Source organism: Nanorana parkeri, unplaced genomic scaffold, assembly GCF_000935625.1.
Source record: "Nanorana parkeri isolate BGI_ZX_2015 unplaced genomic scaffold, ASM93562v1 scaffold242, whole genome shotgun sequence".
Taxonomy (NCBI): Eukaryota; Metazoa; Chordata; class Amphibia; order Anura; family Dicroglossidae; genus Nanorana; species Nanorana parkeri.
Window position 1 is genome coordinate 282,163 of NW_017306510.1, and position 19,523 is coordinate 301,685.

The window sequence follows — 19,523 nt, forward strand, 5'->3', positions numbered from 1 at the left end:
ATTCTTTGCATTGAAGTCCTCCCTTCAAATCAAGGACCCCCTTCACATCAAAGCCCCCCTTTCACATTATAGTCTCCCTTTACATCAGTAGCCCCCTTCACATTAGAAGCCCTCTCCATTCACATCAGAAGCCCCCTTCACATTAGAAGCCCCCTCCATTCACATCAGAAGCCCCCTTCACATTAGAAGCCCCCTCCATTCACATCAGAAGCCCCCTTCACATTAGAAGCCCCCTCCATTTACATTAGAAGCCCCCTTCACATTAGAAGCCCCCTCCATTTACATTAGAAGCCACCTTTTATAGCCCCTTCTTTTATATCAGAATCCCTATTTATACATCAAAGTTCTCCATTCACATCAGAGTCTTACCATTACAAAATCTCGAGGCACCTCTGAGGAAGCAAGGAGGCACCCCAGTGTGCCATGGCCCCCTGGTTGAGAAAGGCTGTTTTATACCGTATTACATCAGATACAAAGATTAGCCGCTAGAGGGAGTTGTCAGTGGCACAGTAGAATTATTTTCTCTCTCTTAAAAGGAACTCCCCCCACCCCATTTTTTTTCCTATCCCCTCATGCCTGGGTTGCTACAGTCACTGTGGGTATTCCGACAGGCTCAGGCACCAACTGTTAGAATACAGAAGCCCGACAGGTGTGATTTCTCTCATTCAGCCTGCGGGGCTAAACCAGAATGATCTTAAAGTGTACACATCGCTGAAGGAGAGTGATTTGTAGCAGAGCGCAGCGATTAGCGTTAGCGATTTGTACAACATCACAACAATGGACCTTAACCTCTGGTTCACACTTTTGTGGGTGCATCAATGCGTGCCTGTATGCATGTTTGTGGAGGTCACACATAGGGCAGCACATGCTCAGCATACTTGCACATTAGGGCACACTTACCTCACAAGTGTTCCCTTCTCCAGCGCCGAATCAGTCTTCAGTCCTCAGCCCTGTCCCCTGTCCACTTCGGCCAGTGTCCACTGTCCCTTTTGGCCATTGGTTGACCACTGATGATATAACTGCTGCGCATGTGCACAGGGGTTACATCGACCCCTGAACCCAGGTCATGTACGGCATCTTAGAGATGCCACAAATGGACTAAGGGTGTACACAAAAAAGAAAAAGACAATATATAATATAGACAATTCTGCCTAATTTGGGTAACGATCAGCCTCATTAGGGATATTCAGTTGTCCATTGTCAGGCGATGACCAGGTATGGACATCTGAACCCAATCAACATTTAAAAGATGAGATTGGCAGAAGTGATCAGGAATTATTAACATCCTTCTACTTTTGAGTCTGATAGATGATAATACCAAGAAAGCTTTGCAGGACTATGTAGAAAGAAATCCTTGTCCGTGCAGCCAATGGGCACTGTATGACCCCCATATTCTGGGAATTGAACTTCTCCCTTACTGTGATGAGGTTGACTCTTTTAGGATCTAGTCTACTCCCCCCTGTGTGCTCAGCCTGGGCGCTCCTCCTTCTCTGTTCACACACATTTCCATTGATAGCAGCCGTCTGCTCCTCTCAGTCACATCACACAGCTTGCAGTGTCCAGGTGTGGGGACTCTACTGCCATGATGTAAAGGGGCACCGAGTGGGCTCATTGGAGTACCAGCACCAGGACAACGTTCACCATGCATTACAAGATTGTCAGGTCAGTAGGAAGATTTTTTGCATGGACCTTCCTGGTTGACAAGTACATTACAATTCTTTACTGTAAGTAAACCCTGTAGAGCTTTATATCTATACAGGCTACTGCCTGAGCATCACTAGTCCTCTTAAAGGGTAAGTCCATCCCTGATATTGAAAATTTTGGTACATGCTGAAAAGTTAATACACTTGATGGCTTTTTTTTGTCCGTCGGTGTGATCTTTGGACTCTGGCACTGCACACGTGCTGTGCCCCTTATGTGGGGTTTCCATTCTACTCTCCCTGGTGGACCTTTCTATCTTATAGTATGGAGCAACCGTTCTCAACCTTCTGACTTCCTCAGGGGTGCCTCAAAACCTTAACACTGTGTTATGCCTTTCCATGGTGCAGGCACGCTTCTGGTGTGGAGGGGGCTCCTAATGTGAAGGAGGAACTCTGATGTAAAATGGAGGACTTTTTTTTTTTTTTAAATGGGGGATGTGGTGTTAAAGAGTGGCTCTGATGTCAAAGGGGGACTCCTGATGTGAAGAAGACTCCTGATGTAAAGCGGGGATTCTGATGTGAAGAGGGCTCTTCATGTGAGGGGAAGAGCTTCTGATGTAAAGGGGAGTTTGTGATGTGAAGGAGGACTCTGATTTGAAAGGGGGGACTCTGATGTGACGGTGCGCTTCTGATTTGAACTGGGACTCTGATGTGATGGTGGATTTCTCATTTGAAGGGGGGGACTCTGATGTGTTGGTGGACTTCTCATTTGAATCAGGGACTCTAATGTGCTGGTGGATTTCTCATTTGAAGGGGGGACTCTGATGTGATGGTGGGCTTCTCATTTGAAGCTGGACTCTGATGTTATTGTGGACATCTTATTTGAAGGGTGGGCACTCATGTGATTGTGGACTTCTTATTTGAAGGGTGGACTCTGATGTGAAGGACGGGACCCTTTTTTTGTGTTTCCATGGGGTCCCCCTTAAAATCCATAACAAACCCCCTATCAGGGATATGGGCCTGGCATAGATTTTGGAGTTTCCATACGTAGTTTTTTAGATTATTTTTTTTCCATTTTAGACTGGGGTGCCTTAAGACTTAGTATTTTTTGAAAGGGTGCTGTGACTGAAAAGATGTTGAGAAACGCTGGTATGGAGAATGTAATGGGAGGTGGAACACCCAAAACACCCAGGTGGACAGGACAAGAGCTATGAGTTTTTAACAGGGAGATCTCCTTGTTGGAGCAGCCAAGACTTATAAGAAACCAGGTACCCACCAGGCTCTAACTACAACTAAATATCATGTTTGGGTGGAATGGGCTTTTAAACAGCCTTAGTCCCTTATGGAAGCTATTCAAACGGCAAAAACTGGTTGGGAGAAAAATATGGGGGGCTGCTGGCAACTGGTGGCTTGAAAATGCTAGCTGCATGGATGCCATTCTGATCCTTTGGCTTCCATGCTTTCCAAGTCTGTGAAGCAAAATAAGTATGCAGCAAGTGAAGTTAGAGCTAATAAACAGTGTGCAAGTCAGTGACAAAGAAATGATTGAAGATGGAAAATTAACATAGCAGCCATGTAACAAGCACTTTCAGAAGAAGGTTCTTTAATGTGATGTTTGTTATACCAACCAAGGCATTACATTGCCAGCAGCATTTTGTACAATGAATAGATAGGTAAAGGCAATGTGTAAACAGGGGTAGGCAACCTTGGCACACCAGCTGTGATGGAACTACAAGTCCCATGAGGCATTGCAAGACTGACAGACTGATTTGCAAACTGGTGAATTTGCTTTAACTTCCCTCCATTTTTTGGGCGATTACCATTTCATCATGCAGGTGTATTTTTGCATAACTTTATAGATGGACACCCCCACCAGGTATATTGGGCAAAGTCCAGATTTAGTTATCCAGAGATGCAAAAATCAGCTAATCCTGGGCTGTGCAATGGTTACTGATTAATGTGGTGTGTTCCTCTGTAGTGTAGAGCGCCTAAGCAGAAGGTTGCAGTGTTAGCCTATTACTTTCTCCTGGTAAGAAGGAGGATGCACCATGGGCAGGTAGCGCCACAGAAAACTAATGAATAGATGCATGAGAAAAAGATTGAGAATATTGTGCAAAGTTGGCAACACACGGGCAGATCGAGACTTCACTCTTCAACTGCAGAAGAGCTGATTCTGCATATTTGACCATCAGTGCAGATGTTATAGGGTATCTATGGTCAGTAAATAAATCTGTGTTTCTATATTGTATTTCCATAAGTTCTATCCCACTCCTAATAACAAGGGATGCACCGATACTGATACTAGTATCGGTATCGGTGGCGATGCCGAGTATTTGGCCGAGTATTCGTACTTACCCAAATGCTCCAATGCCTAGCCCTATACTTGAGCTTCTGGTAATAGGAAGCTGGGCAACGTGTCATTACATGCTGCCCGGGAACTGGCTATCAGGAAGCCGGGCAGCGTGTCCTTACATGCCCCCCGACTTTCTAATTGGCCAGAAAGTCGGCTTCATGCTCCCTCGTCACCTGGTGACGAGGGAGCATGGAGCCGGCTTCCCGGCCACTCAGGAAACCGGGTGTCGTGTAATGACACGTTGCCCCAGCTTCCTGATTGGCCAGCTTCTCGACCAATCAGGAAGCTGGGCTACGCTTCATTACGTGGCGCCTGGCTTCCTGATTGGCCAGAAAGCCGGCTCTATGCTTCCTTGTCACCAAGTGACTAGGGAGCATGGAGATGGCTTCCCTGCTGATCAGGAAGCTAGGTGGCGAGTCATTACACACCGCCTGGCTTCCTTAATGGGACTTCCCGTATTGGTATTTGGTATCGGCGAGTACCAGAAAAAAAATATTGGTACTCGTACTCCGGGTGTATCCACTTCATCAGGCACTCGTGCCCCTCCTCTGTTCCTACACCCTCTGTCCACCATTACCAGGGGTGTTTGGACAAGAGAAGCAAGGGAGACCGCCACTCTTCAGTAACATATATATGGGTAGAGTTTTGCAGGAATATTCGTATGAAAAATCCTGTTGGAATGTTTAAAACTGGCATCAGAAACTTACCGATTGTCGTTGGAAATTTTGTTTAGTTTCTATTTAACATTCTATTCTGGAATGAATGGAGTTTCCAAACAAAAACCACATTCACTGTTAGAAATTTGTTCGATGAAGAAAAATTTTCCTTGGCAAATTTTAAGGAACGTTGTTGTTTTCGTCCGTCGATTACACCATACTAATTGATAGCTATTCGACTGAACGTTCCCAAGACGTCTTCTTTACGAAATTCTAACCGTGTTTACCCTACTTGAGGGTATTCTGGTACACGCAGGCGCTACTGTCAGAATAAAATAACCCAGCATGGGATGCGGGATGGGAGAAATTGAGCGTTTGTTTCTTGTTCTGCCCCGTGGGGTAAGGCCAGCTTTATACGGTCTTGTTAATTTGTAGAACATTAAAGAGATGTGTTTTCCTCATTAGGCATGGTGAGAATTGTCCTAAGGTGGCATCAAAGTGACAGTCACAATAGATATATGTCCTATAACCAATCAAAGCCATTTGTACAAACTTTTATACCTTAATGTTATGTTAGACTTCTGTCACCTGATCTATAGTATAACAACCTTGTTATCTCACAACCAACTGGCCCATAAGACATCTTTGAAGACTTTCTTTTCTTTCATCTGAGATTAATTGAACAAACAGCTTGGCCATCCCTGTGGGAAAATGGACTGTTGAGTTCTTAGGTCTAACCCAGAGTCCCTTTTGTTGTCTTGTTTGTTCTCTGGATAAACATTAACTTCATCACAGCAGTAAACAGAAAAGGACGTCTTCCATTGTCTGGTAGATTACCGGTGCCCTCTGACCCCCTTTCCCAGGGGAAGGAGCCTTCCCTCTTCTTATAGTTGTTTTTAGGCAGGTTGTTGTATTTGTTGCTGATGAAATGTTAATTGACAAGAAGTAGAATCTCCGGACCCCTTTAGATGACGATTGAATGGCCTTTGTTTTGAGGGTACCCATGCATGTTGCAAGGAAGCTCAACAAGCTCAATTGTTTTGGTCCAACTAGTGCTATTAGTGAAAGTTTGAAATAAACTTAATTGATTAATGTCGAGCTAAGACTCACCGCAGACAAGACAGACACTTCTCGGGAACACGCTCTAGCCCAGCCAGCGAGCACCCGTTTGTCTTCCTTGCTGCATTGGCATGAAGGAGCGGTGTTGCATCATGTTGAACTTCTCGGGAATAGTTGGTTGAGGAGCTACCTGGTCATTGTTTGTTGCTGTCACATACCTGGTAAGAGTCTGAGATGACGAGGGTGGCCTCCCTTGCTTCTCTTGTTCAAACACCCCTGGTAATGGTGGGCAGAGGGTGTAGGGACGGAAGAGGGACACGAGTGCCTGATGCAGTGGATACACCCGGAGCTGGAGATGCAGGTGGACCAGTCTGAAGGAAGAATATGACGAATATGACGTCAGCAATGGGTGAAGCTGGCACCGGTGCAGAGCAGAGCCGAAGAAGGGAACAAGTCGGGTCACGATCAAGCAGGCAGTGAGGTACAAAATCAGCAAACAGAGGCAGGAGCAGGCCAGATCGGTAATGTGCAGGCAAGGCAGTGCAAGGTCAGCAAGCAGAAGGAAGCTACAGATCAAGCCAAGGTCAGGGGTAGGCAGCAATCAGCAGAGTCCAAGAACAAGCGGGTCAATATCAGGAACAAACAGAATCAGGAAACAAAGGAAGCAGGGCACTAGCTGAAGAACTCTCGGCAAGGAAAAGGTACAAAGCTCCTCCTTAAATAGGCCGTCTGGAGCCAATGTTCAAATGAGGGCTTGTGCACATGCGTGCGCACGCGACAGAGTGCGCATATATGCGTGCGCACTCACGAGTACGTGCAATCCTTTCACTAGACTGTCTCATATGCGTGCACACAGGAAAATGTGCAGCACGAAGATGAGCAACACTTCACTTCTCTGACAGTTGTGCTATTGACCCACTGCAGTTTCTTGCGTGACTCCCCGGTTGATCAAAGCTGTTAATGTGCGGTAATCACACTCCACCCATCTTCTTGCTGAGAAATGGGAACGATTGGCCAGCTCAAACCAAAATTTTCCAGCAAGTTGGAAGATCTCCATGAGCAAGAATAATGGCTTTAGATGGTCAGAACTTACCGGTCCCTACGGTCACCCTAAATAGCTACATTGTCATACTGGGTGTCAGCTAGGGCCAAGGACATCCTTGGATATGTGTGTGCAGTCTGGTTATATGGTTGCACAATATCACTAATTTAGGATCTGAGAATACCTTTTGTGGACATGTACTCGAATATCAACACAGGGTTATGTTAACAGTTTTGCTGGGGAAAAGATAAATGAACTGAAATACATAGAAGGCAATTTATCAAAAGTGGAGCAGACAAAATCAGGAGCAGCTGTGCATGTCAACCAATCAGCTTCTTTCTTTCATTTTCAAATCTTAACTGAACAAACTGAAGAGAGAAGCTGATTGGTTGCCATGGGCAACTGCTCCAGATTTTGTCTTTGAGTTTTCATAAATTCCCTTCATTGAATGAAAAATCCCAAACAAACTGATAACAACTGATACAAACTGATACATGTCTAATGCCCAACTCCCTTGCAGCCTTCTATCTCACCTCAGTATTGCAGCCTCCGGTAATCTCTTTAGTAGTCCACACTTCCTGGAGTGTTAGATGCCTGTGTTACCCGCCACAGTTCCATCTTTCAAACCCTACCTCACTACAGGACTTGGCAGTGACAGAGGAGTAGGGAAAAGGGACCACGGCACATGACGGGGACAAAGGCATCTAACACTCCCAGAAGTTTCCCAGAATAATGCTATACACTCTGAGGGAGGCTGCAATGCTGGAACAGAGGGGAGGTAGGAAACACAGGCTATCAAGGAGGCTAATATACTACCACTTCTCTTGCAGGGACCTTTCAATAGCAGCTTTATAGGAACCTGACAGAGTCACTTTAAAATATGACATATGCTAATCAATGCAGCAATCTCTGTCTGACAAGTTATTTCTCACTGTGCATTTAATACTTTTCAGTCTTGTTATCCACTCCTTTGGGGAAAACAAATCTAGATCCTTTCTTTGAACAAAGAGTAACCTGGACCCATGATGTAACCCTTTTGTAATATTGTAGTTACAATGGGGTAATGCTGCCATCTAGTGTACAAATAGTATTACCACATGCTGACATTTATTCTATTAGTGTCCCATGTAGAGAAGATATAAAAACATATTTTGTTTCCTTTTACACTGAGATGTTGTTCTACTGATTTCACACCAACAAATCTGAGTATATTTACATTGTAATACATATTGTATAAACATTTTAAATATAAATGTATACCCATAGCAAATTAAAAAGAAACCACTTTCTTCATTGTATATATTTTCTTGTGTATGTTTTTTTTATTTTTTATTATGTCAGCAATATAATGAATACATAAAGATAGCAGTATGGATGACAATGCAGCACAGTGTGCACGTGTACTTTAACTTTTGCAAAAACTTTATGATATAAATTTTCCAATATTGGGGCCATTTGGAATCTCTTCCGGGATAGTGCTAATTTTCAAACATCTTTTCTGCATAAGGAATGAATTCACTCATTCCTATTTATAATGACATGAAGACTCTTGCTCATTTACTACTCTTTTATATCTCTCTAGACCCTATGGTCATCCCCCCTGCCCTTGTCCTTGTTCAAGAAGCCTGTATCTAAATTTTTGTGTGTGCATAAAGTTAGATTTGTCTATCTCTCTTCTCTCCTTTTCCTTATTTGCCTATTTACTCTTTTTTTTCTGTTTTCACCTCTTTTCTCTCTCTGCCTCTTTTGTCTTTTCTATCCTTTTTCTGTCTTTTCTGTGTTCTTTAGTCAGGAGTGTTGAGATTAGCTCCTACCATTGGAGGCGTACTCTCATGGGCCCGGACAAGACCGCTGTACGGTGTCTGCATGCAAGAGGGGTTGTCTTCCATCTTTTCTGCAGGGGTGCTGATAGGGTTTGTGACTTATTCCCTGATACCTGTATTTGAAATACTTTGGCCATTTTCCATCATTATTATTATTATACAGGATTTATATAGCGCCAATAGTTTGCACAGCGCTTTACAATATAAGGAAGACATTACAGTCACAATACAATTTAAGACAAGATGGTAAGGAGGGCCCTGCCCGTGAGGGCTTACACTCTAAAAGGGAGGGGCAAGTGATACATGAGGAGGTAGCTGTGCGGGGATGATTGTTTGAGAAAGTGATTGTTCAGTGGTTAGGTTGAGGTGGGATAGGCTTCCCTGAAGAGATGAGCCTTAAGGATCGCCTAAAGGCAGTCAGTGTGGGAGATAGACGGACAGGTTGGGGTAGAGAGTTCCATAGAATGGGAGACACTCTAGTGAAGTCCTGGAGGCGAGCATGGGAGGAGTTGATGACGGAGCTGGAAAGCAGGAGGCCTTGTGAAGAGCGGAGGGGACGGTTAGGGTAATACTTTGAGACCGGGTTGGAGATATAGCCGGGGCCAGAGTTGTGGATGGCTTTGTACGCGGTTGTTAATATTTTGAATTTTATCCTTTGGGCTACAGGAAGCCAGTGTAGGGATTGACAGAGGGGGGTTGCAGACACTGAGCGGTGGGTTAGGTGGATGAGTCTAGCAGCTGCATTCATGAGAGACTGAAGGGGGGATAGCCTGTGTAGAGATAGGCCAATGAGGAGGGAGTTGCAATAGTCAAGACGAGAGATAAAAGGGAGTGGATGAGCAATTTGTGGTATCTTTGGTGAGGAAGGAGCGTATTTTGGAGATGTTACGAAGGTGGAGGCGGCATGATTTCATGCTTATCCTTTTGTTAACTCAGAAACCCCCCTACAGCAGGATGAAAGTTTCCCTCAGCTAATAAACTGCTGTTTATATCCATCTTTCTTTTATTTATTTTAGACATATAATTATATGTCTAAAACAAACAAAAGAAAGATGGATTTAAACAGCAGTAAAAGAAAGATGCCTGAAACAAATAAAAGAAAGATGGATATAAACAGCAGTAAAAGAAAGATGCCTGAAACAAATAAAAGAAAGATGGATATAAACAGCAGTTTATTAGCTGAGGGAAACTTAGCTAGAAGACACTGGTGGTGTCTCTGACATTTATTGTTGGTTTATTCTTCATTATAGAGGATTCATCAGGGAAGAGTAACACCAGCATTGGCACCTGTGCAGCAGTCGGACAGAACAAGGGTTATCTCATCGTTGTAGTTTTCCTTAGACATAAGAAGATAGAGCAGTGCAAAGTCAGGACGTTAGTTTGGAATGTAGTAAGCAAGTAATATCAACTTGTTATAGCTCCCCTAGAATTTTGATGGCAAGTTCCATTGGAGTTGGCCAGCTTGTCTTTATCTTACTTATTGGGGCTCATACACACAGCTGCTAGAGGACCGTACAGCACACATCATGGCGCATTTCTCTGATGCTCTGTACAGCAGCATATAGGCAGCTTGTACAAATTAGCAGCAGGCTAGCTGAAGCCGTGACTGTATGTGATATGCAAATGACAGTGTAACCCGTCTATAGCCCTGTATGGAAGTGTATGCTAAATTTGTGTGTATCAATCTGAACAGCTCCGGCTTCAGAATGCCTGTCATTGGATTGCACAGGCCGGTTGCATGCAGATGTTTGGTGCATGTCACTCCCGGGCAGAAAAATATGGCTGCTGTATGGCCCTCTTGCAGCCGTGTGCATGAGCCTTTATAGCACTTTTGCCTAAAGGTAGACTTTGTTTACCAAAGTCGTTTTTACTATTGATTTGCACACTATATATTCTGCCAGTGAGATTTGCCAGATTATTCTGCTTGGCCAGGCATGTGATCCCTGCACCCTTGCATAGCGAAATCCCTGACTTCACTATTTCACACACTGTGATTAGATAGTGAAGGAGCTCATATCTGTGTCCTCCCTCCCGATAACAAGTTCCCTGTATTAGAGTGACAACAGTGTAAATGAATGTTCTGTATAGTGTTTCAGTTGACACTAATATTATAAATGAGTCTCATTGGCTTACAGTGCTTCTCTTTCCTTATTCCAGGTTGAATCCTAGTTACAGGGAAATAAGCAATGAGATTCTAGTTATAAATATATTTAAAGATTTTTCAATGGATCAGTAATTGCCTTTTTTTTTTTAAACCGACTACAATTCTGCTTTTAATAAAAAAAAAAATATCAGTGTGTAGTGTAATGCTAAATGCTTATAATATACGTAATAAAGAAGCTGTATAACACATTCATATTGACTCACTGGGTATAGATAATTTAATTGCCTGTTCCTCTGCAGAGCCATCAGCGGTGGCCTCGCTGAAGAGAGGCCTGGATATCTCTTCTGCCTCCCGGAACACGGCTTCAATCGATCGTCAGTGCATGGCAGCCTGCTTCACCCGCTGACTGCTGCCAAGCTGGACTCCTCCGAATCCTGTGAGGAGGCTTCCAGATACTCACATGCGTTCCCCAGTGATCACCAAGTGCCCGCTAGTCACCCTACACCCCAGTACAATGAGACACATGGAAAAGCAGCAGAGGGCACCCCTCAGTTCAAAGATGTTTCTACAATCACAGGTAAGAATTAATGCTTTATCATCCCATCAACATTGGTGTTAAAGTTCCCTAAAATGGTTCTGTGGAAATTTGTTTGAATGTCCTATCATTTTAAAGTATATCCAAAGCTAAAGCTTTATCTTTCCGGCGGCCCATGTGTTGAAAAATTGCTGCTTCTCTCCTCCCTAGCTGCTGCATCTATTCTACACTTTGGAGTCTGTAGAATACATGCAAATTCTGCGCACCCAGAAGTTTGGAATTCTTGCAGGAATCAGGGAGAAGTGAAGTGCAGGCCACTGAAAAGGTAAGTATAGCGACCTGAATGCAAACTGTTTGTGTCCAGGGGTGATCATCTGAGGGTAATTGCAGCATGTGCCATTACATGTGAATGACTGCTGACCCTGGAAACTGTCATTGCTTTGAACAGTGCTTCCCAGCCGCAGCTGTTCGTATGAACAATTTGTGAGATTTAATTCAATCAGCCCCATTCACACGTGTGAATGCCATCTTAAAAATTGACCAATTGGAGCAAAAATTAAATCCTGTTTGTAGTGATAATTATGTGGACAGCTTATATTAGAACTCCAGGCAGTATGAAGCTTAACCCTTGCAGTGGGGCTACCCCCAGACCACAAGGGTTACGTGCCCGGCTTCCTCGCGTCCAATACACTGTATTGCACATGATGACTCACGGGTTCTTAGACCACCGGAGTGAAGGGGGAGAGCGGCTGCAGGGACCGGTCTAGCAGTCAGCTAGGTCCAAGATATGGGTGAGTATTTTTTTGTTATTATAGACCCTAGACGAACACAAGCACTTGCAAGGGGTAGTCCCACTGCAAGGGTTACGTTTTCTACTGCCCAGAGTTCTTTGTTAAGGAATAATTGCAATTTTAGATAAAATTAATCTATTCTTTTTGCCTCTCTGCTCTAAAACTAAACAATCTCACGCTTGCCATCCACAGATCTCTACTTACCAGGATCCGAGGGCCAGTGCTCTGCTGTTTATTGACATCCAGAGCTGCAAGCCTCCCTCTCCCGGCCAAGTCCTTCTACCCGCCCAGAGAAGGTCCCATAGAAGTTTATGGGGCTGTAATGTGCAGTTGAGGCCAGTAGAGGGAGTAATGCAATGCTGGATGTCAAATAAAAACCAAACTCTGCCCCTTGGATCTTAATCTTTTAGGTCAGGGGAGGGGGACAAAAAGAATAAGTACACTTTGTTTTAAGGTGCATGTATCCTTTAATAGTACGAGTAAATGAAATGTTAGTTTTCCAGCTTTGAAAAACCATAGTGGAGTTATGTGCCCATTTTGCCTAAAGAGGGCAGCACATGTCCCTTTATCCTCTATCAGCCGCACACACTGTGATCTGGCTCTCCTGCATTCATCAAAAAGAGAAAATAGTTTAAGTAGAGTATACACGGTTATATTTTTTTAGTTCAACCTGCGGGCTGAACAAAAAAAATATAATGGATGCCTCCATCCCTGACAGATGGTAGAAAAGATCTTTTGTGGATGGCTGTCAAAAAAAAGATTGCAAAGTTGGGGTTATTTTGTCCATTTTGTGTTGTTGGATATCATTTTGTTGGGTGTCTATTACTCCATTTTATGCAGAACACATGCACCTTTCCTGTACCTAGAAGGATCATTTCCATATAGAATCTGTCAGATCCCATTCTTGCAGATATGTATAAACAGGGCAATTGTCTAAATGTAGTTAATGCATATACAGTAATACCTCAGTTCACGAACGCTTCTGTTCGCGATGGGGGAATTTTGCTCCGCGAACTCCAAATCAGGTGATTAACACGACCGTGGCCATCTTCCCCCGCTCTGACATGTGGTCTTCCTCTAGTCGAGATCGCGGTTGCAGACACTTGCTGTGAAACTTTTTTGTGTGACAATTCGGTTTGCGACCAGAATCGTGGAACAAATTAAGTTCATGAACCGAAGTACCACTGTAGATTGATCCTAAAAAGTGCCCTGCATAGCTGATCCAGTTATTGCCTACACAGCTACGCTTAATGCTATCCTGCCCCCATCTTCTTTTCTTTCCCCTGATCTTTGGTGGAAAGTGTAATTAAAATATGGAAGCATTGCCTGGAAAAAAAAAGCAAGCAGAGGCCAAGGACTAGTCACCATTATTGCCTGTGGTCCTCCTGCAGCTGATCTTTCCCATGCATTATTCTGCAATGAGTCTCTTTGTGGAGACGGCCATCTTGCTAGAGGCAGGACTTTGCTTCCTCATGTCGGAGCTTCCAGCTAGGAGAACAGTGATCAGCACAACAGTGACATCACCAAATCTCATTCCATAGCTTCTGAGACTAGCAGACAGAGGCAACAGTGCCTTAGATCTCAGACTGCAGATATACAGCAATGAGGATGTAGGCAAAGGGGAGCCTAGGCATACTCGCATACCAGGAAATACATTGCTATCTTTCAGGGGGAATTCCATCTCCATACAAAATGTACATTTTTCTGGGTAATGCTTAGACACAAATAAAGTGAAACTCCAGGCAAATAAAATCTTAACCCTTAACGTGGGCCTTACCCCAGAAAGGGTTAGGTGCTCGTTTTGCTTAGGGAGCTAAAATAACAATGATATACCCCACCAGAAACCACGATCCTGGCTGGCTCCTAGACTGCTCCTTGCAGCTTCACTCCCCCTCCGCTCCAGTGGCCTAAGGTCCTGTGAGCCATCACATTCTGTACAGTGTATAGGATGTGAGGACGCTGAGGTACATACCTTGGCTGGGGCAGAGGGGAAGAGAGGAGTGAGATGGGAGTCTAGGAGCCAGCCGGGATCGTGGTTTGGGTGAGTATAACTTTGTTATTTTAGCTCCCTAGGCAAAACAAGCACTTAACCCTTGCAGTGCCAGGGGTAGGCTCACTGCAAGGGTTACGATTTGATTTGCTTGGAGTTCTGCTTTAACATATTTAAATGTTCCCTCTAAAGAAAGCAGATCTTCACTTTTTGAGTTCTCTTCCACTTTAAGACAGAGCAGAAAATGACTGTGTGAACCTAGCCCTTGTATTTGCCGTTATCTTCAGAATATCGGTCTGATTAACCCTTTGTGCTTCCAGACGTGTGCACCAGCTGGGATGTCCCGGAGCTGGAGATCATCAGCCTTCTGCAGGCAAAGCTCCCTCACTACACTCTGCGCGCAAACACCATGTTCGGATACGACCACGACGACTGGCTACACACTCCGCTACTACCGCCTGACCTGCCCTTCCATCTTACCCCTGAACAGATAGAAGAGACGCTGAAGTATTTCCGTGAGTGAATGGTCCAGACTGAGCTCAGCTACAGCTGAGAAGTGTCAGGATTCCTTACCCTTCTCTTATTGTCATGTTCATAACTAAGGCTGATGGCACTTTTGTGAAGAAATTGATCATTGATTGGTTACAGAAATTATCCAGTGTATAACCAAACCTGCGTGAACGTACTAAATCAACATCTGCAAGGGGTAGCTGAGGGTATAAGCTGTCAGAACTTAGACCTGTCCCTATCGTTCTGTCTGGACCTCCCCTGAAGTGTCTCCACTTGTAGTAGAATAGGCACAAATGTTGTCCCATCTCACAATGCAGTTCCTGAGCAACCAATCAGCAGGCCCAGCCATGCACATGCGTTAAGCTCTGCACCCCTGGATGCAGACTGTCTGTGTCCAGAGTTCTACACCCATGCCCATGCTTATGCAAGTAGCAGTGTAAATAGAGTAGTGAATGAGTGCAAGCGGCTACACCCATTCACTACCATGGGCAGCTGTGTATGCCTGGCACAGAAATACGCCCGCTGTTTACGTTATATGGTCACATGTGCCTATGTGTACGACGCCTTAGTCTGCATTGGCATAGTCATTTTGGAAGGGTACCAGGCAGCACTGGAGAGAGGACACCTGAAGCACAAGGAATGTGCTGACAACCTATGATATTATCCATCTCCTCCATTTGATAATTAGTAGTTTAAATGATCTCATGGGTTCAGCAAACAGGTAAATATATGGAAGGCGGAGCTGTTTTATCTGTCATATCATTGTATTCTTTTCCATCCAGTCCTGATAGGTATATGTCTTTCCCACACGGCACAACCAAGTTAGTGACCTGACTATTCCCTGCAGCAGTTTAGCAATACAGCTTGATCACCTACTTGCCCCAATGCGTTCTAGGAGAGTCAAGGAGAGAAACAGACTGATGAGCTCTTCCATCAGCTCATGTTCTCTCCTCCTATCAGCATGTTCTTTGGCAGCACATATGCACTGTATCACATTTGACTGGTTACTAGCACTGATCCCTCCCTTTGCCATTCTGAGTGAGTACTCAATAAAACGATGTACTTTATTACAAGAGATTAGTATGTTCCCTGCAATACTGTGCAACCTGCAGGCTTTCAGTGGTGTTGGTGAAGAAACTTTTCCATCTACCACTAGAGGGAGCCCTTGGGAGCTGGGAGAGAGGCTGCTCATTTATCCCACTGTACATTGCCTCTCCCATCACCTAAGCTCTTAAAGTGTATGTATGGGCAATCGAAAAAACATATTCAGCTCTGCAATACATTCACATCTCTCCCATGTTTTCTTGCTGAAAATCAATGCAAGTACAAAAAATTTAATGTTGATACTGACAGAAATCCATTTAGCTCTTTACTTCCTTTTTGAGTTGACAACTGCCCCTGCTGCAATAAAATCCCAAGCAATGTTGTCAGCCCTACCCATTTCTTCCTTCTGGACTATCGAACATCTGCTTGCTGTGTTATGGAGATGAGGAGAAGAGTGTTCTATAGTTCTGCCGGGGAGAACTCAGGCAGAGGAGACAACCATGCTTGGGATATCAGTGCAATAGAGCAGGGGTCCTCAACCACCGGGCCACGGACTGGTACTGCTCCGTGGCCTGTTACCAACTGGTCCGCAGCTGCCAGCAGTCTCCCAATTCAGAGCCAGAGAGGACAGCGGGGCAGCACGGCCATGTCAGTGCAGACAGCAGGCAGCACGGCCGTATCCGTGAGGAGAGCAGAGCAGCGTGGCTCTCTGTCAGTGCAGAGAGCGGAGCAGCATGACCATGTCAGAGTTAGGATACAAAGCGTGGCCTTGTGGGGAGTGATGGCCGGGTGGATGAACTGACAGCTCTGCACCGAGCCATGGTCATGTTATAAGGTAATGACCCTTATAGTGTGAGCAGCCATCTCCTACATGTCCTCCCTTCATATTACACTCAGAGCAGCCTGGACTCCCCCTGTCTGCTCTGTGTTATGTTATCTGCCGCACACTAATCACTACCACCCTCTCCCTGCCACCCCACCACACAACACCCCCTTCCCTCCACCCCTAACACCAACACCCCACCAAAAAAGGTAAGTGACTGCTGCAATAGAGGCACCATTATCAGCTCACTACAGGAACTTAGGAGATCACTTGATTTCTGGCAGACCAACAAGTGTTTTTCTGTACTTGCTGTATTTTCCAAAACTTGCAACAAAAGCAGATGGGCTGTCAGCAGCATTGGGGGAAGCACATTGATCTCTTAAAGCCTATCCTCAGGTACAATGCAGGGTTTATAGCCCTGCATTATATGTAAGGATGCCGAGGGACAGTCCATGAGGTGCATTGCAAGGGAGACCACAGGAGAGCGCCAGGTGCCAGAGGAGCATGGATCAGCTAAGTAAAAGTCCTCTTTCTAATACCCCTAAACATTAACCCTTGCAGTGCATGGGTAGCCCCACTACATGGGTATTTTTTTTCCCCATGGAAATAGGCTTTGAAGTAAAGCCTACAATTTATAACAGTGGGTGGCCTGCCAGCTTGACAAAACTCAATTGCTTAATTGACTTTTGTCGAAGGAGCCGAGCTCAAAATTGTCTGCCATACAGTGACTGTAGCCAATCAACCACAGTCACTGATCGGGTATTCTGATGCCAGGTGCCGACTGTCAGAATGCAATAGCCCAGTGGGGGGGATTCTGTTGGATTTCATTTGTTCAGCCCGCAAGCTGAACAAAAGAAACCTATTAGTGTGTGACCAGCATAGGGTACCTTTCTCTGTTTAGTTTTTTTGCTCAGCACCTAAAAGAGCCTAACCTGAATGTGAAGTTTGCAATATAGGCTCTGTAAGAGAAACCTGAGAACTATGTGAGAGGAGAATAGGGGATGTTGTTGGAGATGGATGGGTGTTATTGCCACACAGCATGCCCGAGGCTCATGGCGGATGGCATGTGCTTGTGCAGGTATTTATGGGCCGCAGTAAGTCAATTAGAGGTTATGGCTCCGGTTTGTGAACACAACACTCCTTGTGCCTTATCACCTCCAGGGAAGGTCTCTGCAGATGTCTTTTCAAAGCACGGCTGAACTTTGCCCAGCATGTCAATACACAAACACGGAAGAGAGCTCATTGGTGCGGATATAATGAAAGGCACAAAATATTATGTTATAGACCAGAGATTAGATATTAACGTGTGTCTGTTGCGGGTAAGTGATATTTCCAGTTTCTTACTGATACATTTTCTTGATATGCCCAGTGATCAGCTGCACCCAAAGCTGAAAAGTCCTTCTTATATGCAATATGTTAAATTAAAACACTCAGTATTATGGGGTGTCGAGGGTACGAGGGGAGATAAAAACTCATTTAGGGGTTAGGCTTAAGGATGGGGTGAAGCTGAAAACCAGGCAAGTAGCTTAATACTTAGTTCAGTGGGGCTTTTTTATTTGCCAGAGGATTTGTATTTCTGTCCATCCAGTCCTGAGATTTAAGATACATAGTGCTCCGGCCCTGTCGGCCCACCCCGCCGGGAGGATGTCAGGATGTTAGAGACAATCAATAGATACCTCTATCAACGCTAAACAGCATGGATGGAGGAATCTCCAATGCCAGCTATTGTATTCAGACAACCGCTGCCCCCGAGCTGCAGTAGCTGCATCTGATAGGACACGGTCACTGTTTGGCCAATCATTTTTTACTCAGCTCAGCCGATTTTCAATTGACTTATGTCAGTATTGTTAGCAGAATCCCAGAAGATTCAATAGGAATCAGATCAAATTCAAGCTGTCTGTGGTTTGCTTTACACAGCCCTACCATGGAACATGGCCAGGTTGCTGACCTGATTTTAAACTATTGTAATTGATTACCATGGCTTGGTCACCTCCTGTGATTGGTCAGTGAAGGAGCAGGCTGATGAGCTCAGCCCTCTGCTCACTCTACTTTCTTCTCCTGTCTGCATTTTGTTTCCTGTAGTGTTTTATATATCTGCCTGGAGTTCAGCCGGAAGAGTTAGGGTTAGGTTAATGGTACAATGTTAAAGGAGAACTATGGGCAAGAGTATGGGTAGGTGTCACATGTTGGCTCTGTTAATCGAGAACCACCCGCTGATCACTCAGTTCCCCATCTTCTCCCTGCAGAGAGAAGTGACTGTCAGTCATCGCTCCCCGCAGGGATTCCCCCCTCCTCTCTCTATTTCTCCAGCTCTGACTGGAGGGGCAGGCAGGAGAGGGGGCGGGCACAGCTGGTTCTGGCTCTAGAGAAGCAGAGCCAGCTGTCAATAAGGTAGCGGGGTGAATTCCAATAATATTGTTGGGATCCTTCTCGGAGCTCTGCACTGTCAGCATATAGTGGCAATATGCCTGCTATATGCTGAGTTTTGGGTCACAGGAGGACATTAGTAAATGTCCTCCTGTGACCCAAAAGAGAACTAACGCCAAAAAAGGTTTGATCATAGTTCTCTTTTAAGGGTTAGGTGGTGGGTTAAGTGTCAGAGGAGTTTAGGGTTTTTTATAAGGGTTAGTATAAAGGTTCTGGTATTGGTCATATATAGTGTATCATGTATAGTGTCAGGAAATTGTAGTTTTGGTGTTTTGGTGTCCAGTTCGAGTACCGATATTTTTTTTCCAGTACTCGCCGATACAGAGTACCAGCACCATGTGCCCAGATTATCAGGAAGTCGGGTGGCGGATCATAAACCCAATAGAAAAATGTCACCAGCACACCGGATCATAATCCATCGCCCCGGCTTCCTGATTGCCTGTGAAGCCGGTGTTCTAGCGAAAGAACACCGACTTCACTTGCCGAGGCTGCCTGACCAGTCAGGAAGCCGGGTGGCGAGTCATGAGGTGCCGTCCGGCTTCCTGATTGGTCAGGAAGCCAGGCTGCCTAGCAACAAGTGAAGCTGGTTTCTTAGTCAATCAGGAAGCCGGGCGGCACGTCATAACCCGCCTCCCGGCTTCCTCATGGGAAAGGTAGCCGGCTCCATGCTCCCTCGGCACTTGCGGTCAGGGCCAGATCTCCCTCTGACCGGAAGTTCCGGTATCG

General features: G+C 45.0%; 1 protein-coding gene across 1 annotated transcript in view; it reads left to right on the plus strand.

Annotated features, from left to right (window-relative positions):
• Window positions 1–1,642: 1,642 nt before the first annotated feature.
• Window positions 1,643–19,523, plus strand: part of LOC108787133 (trafficking kinesin-binding protein 1-like) — a 52,416-nt gene continuing 34,535 nt past the window's right edge. Inside the window, exons 1-3 of the mRNA XM_018556601.1 lie at window positions 1,643–1,662; window positions 10,977–11,254; window positions 14,314–14,508. Coding sequence (XP_018412103.1) covers window positions 1,643–1,662; window positions 10,977–11,254; window positions 14,314–14,508 — 493 coding nt within the window. The remainder of the gene's footprint in view (window positions 1,663–10,976; window positions 11,255–14,313; window positions 14,509–19,523) is intronic.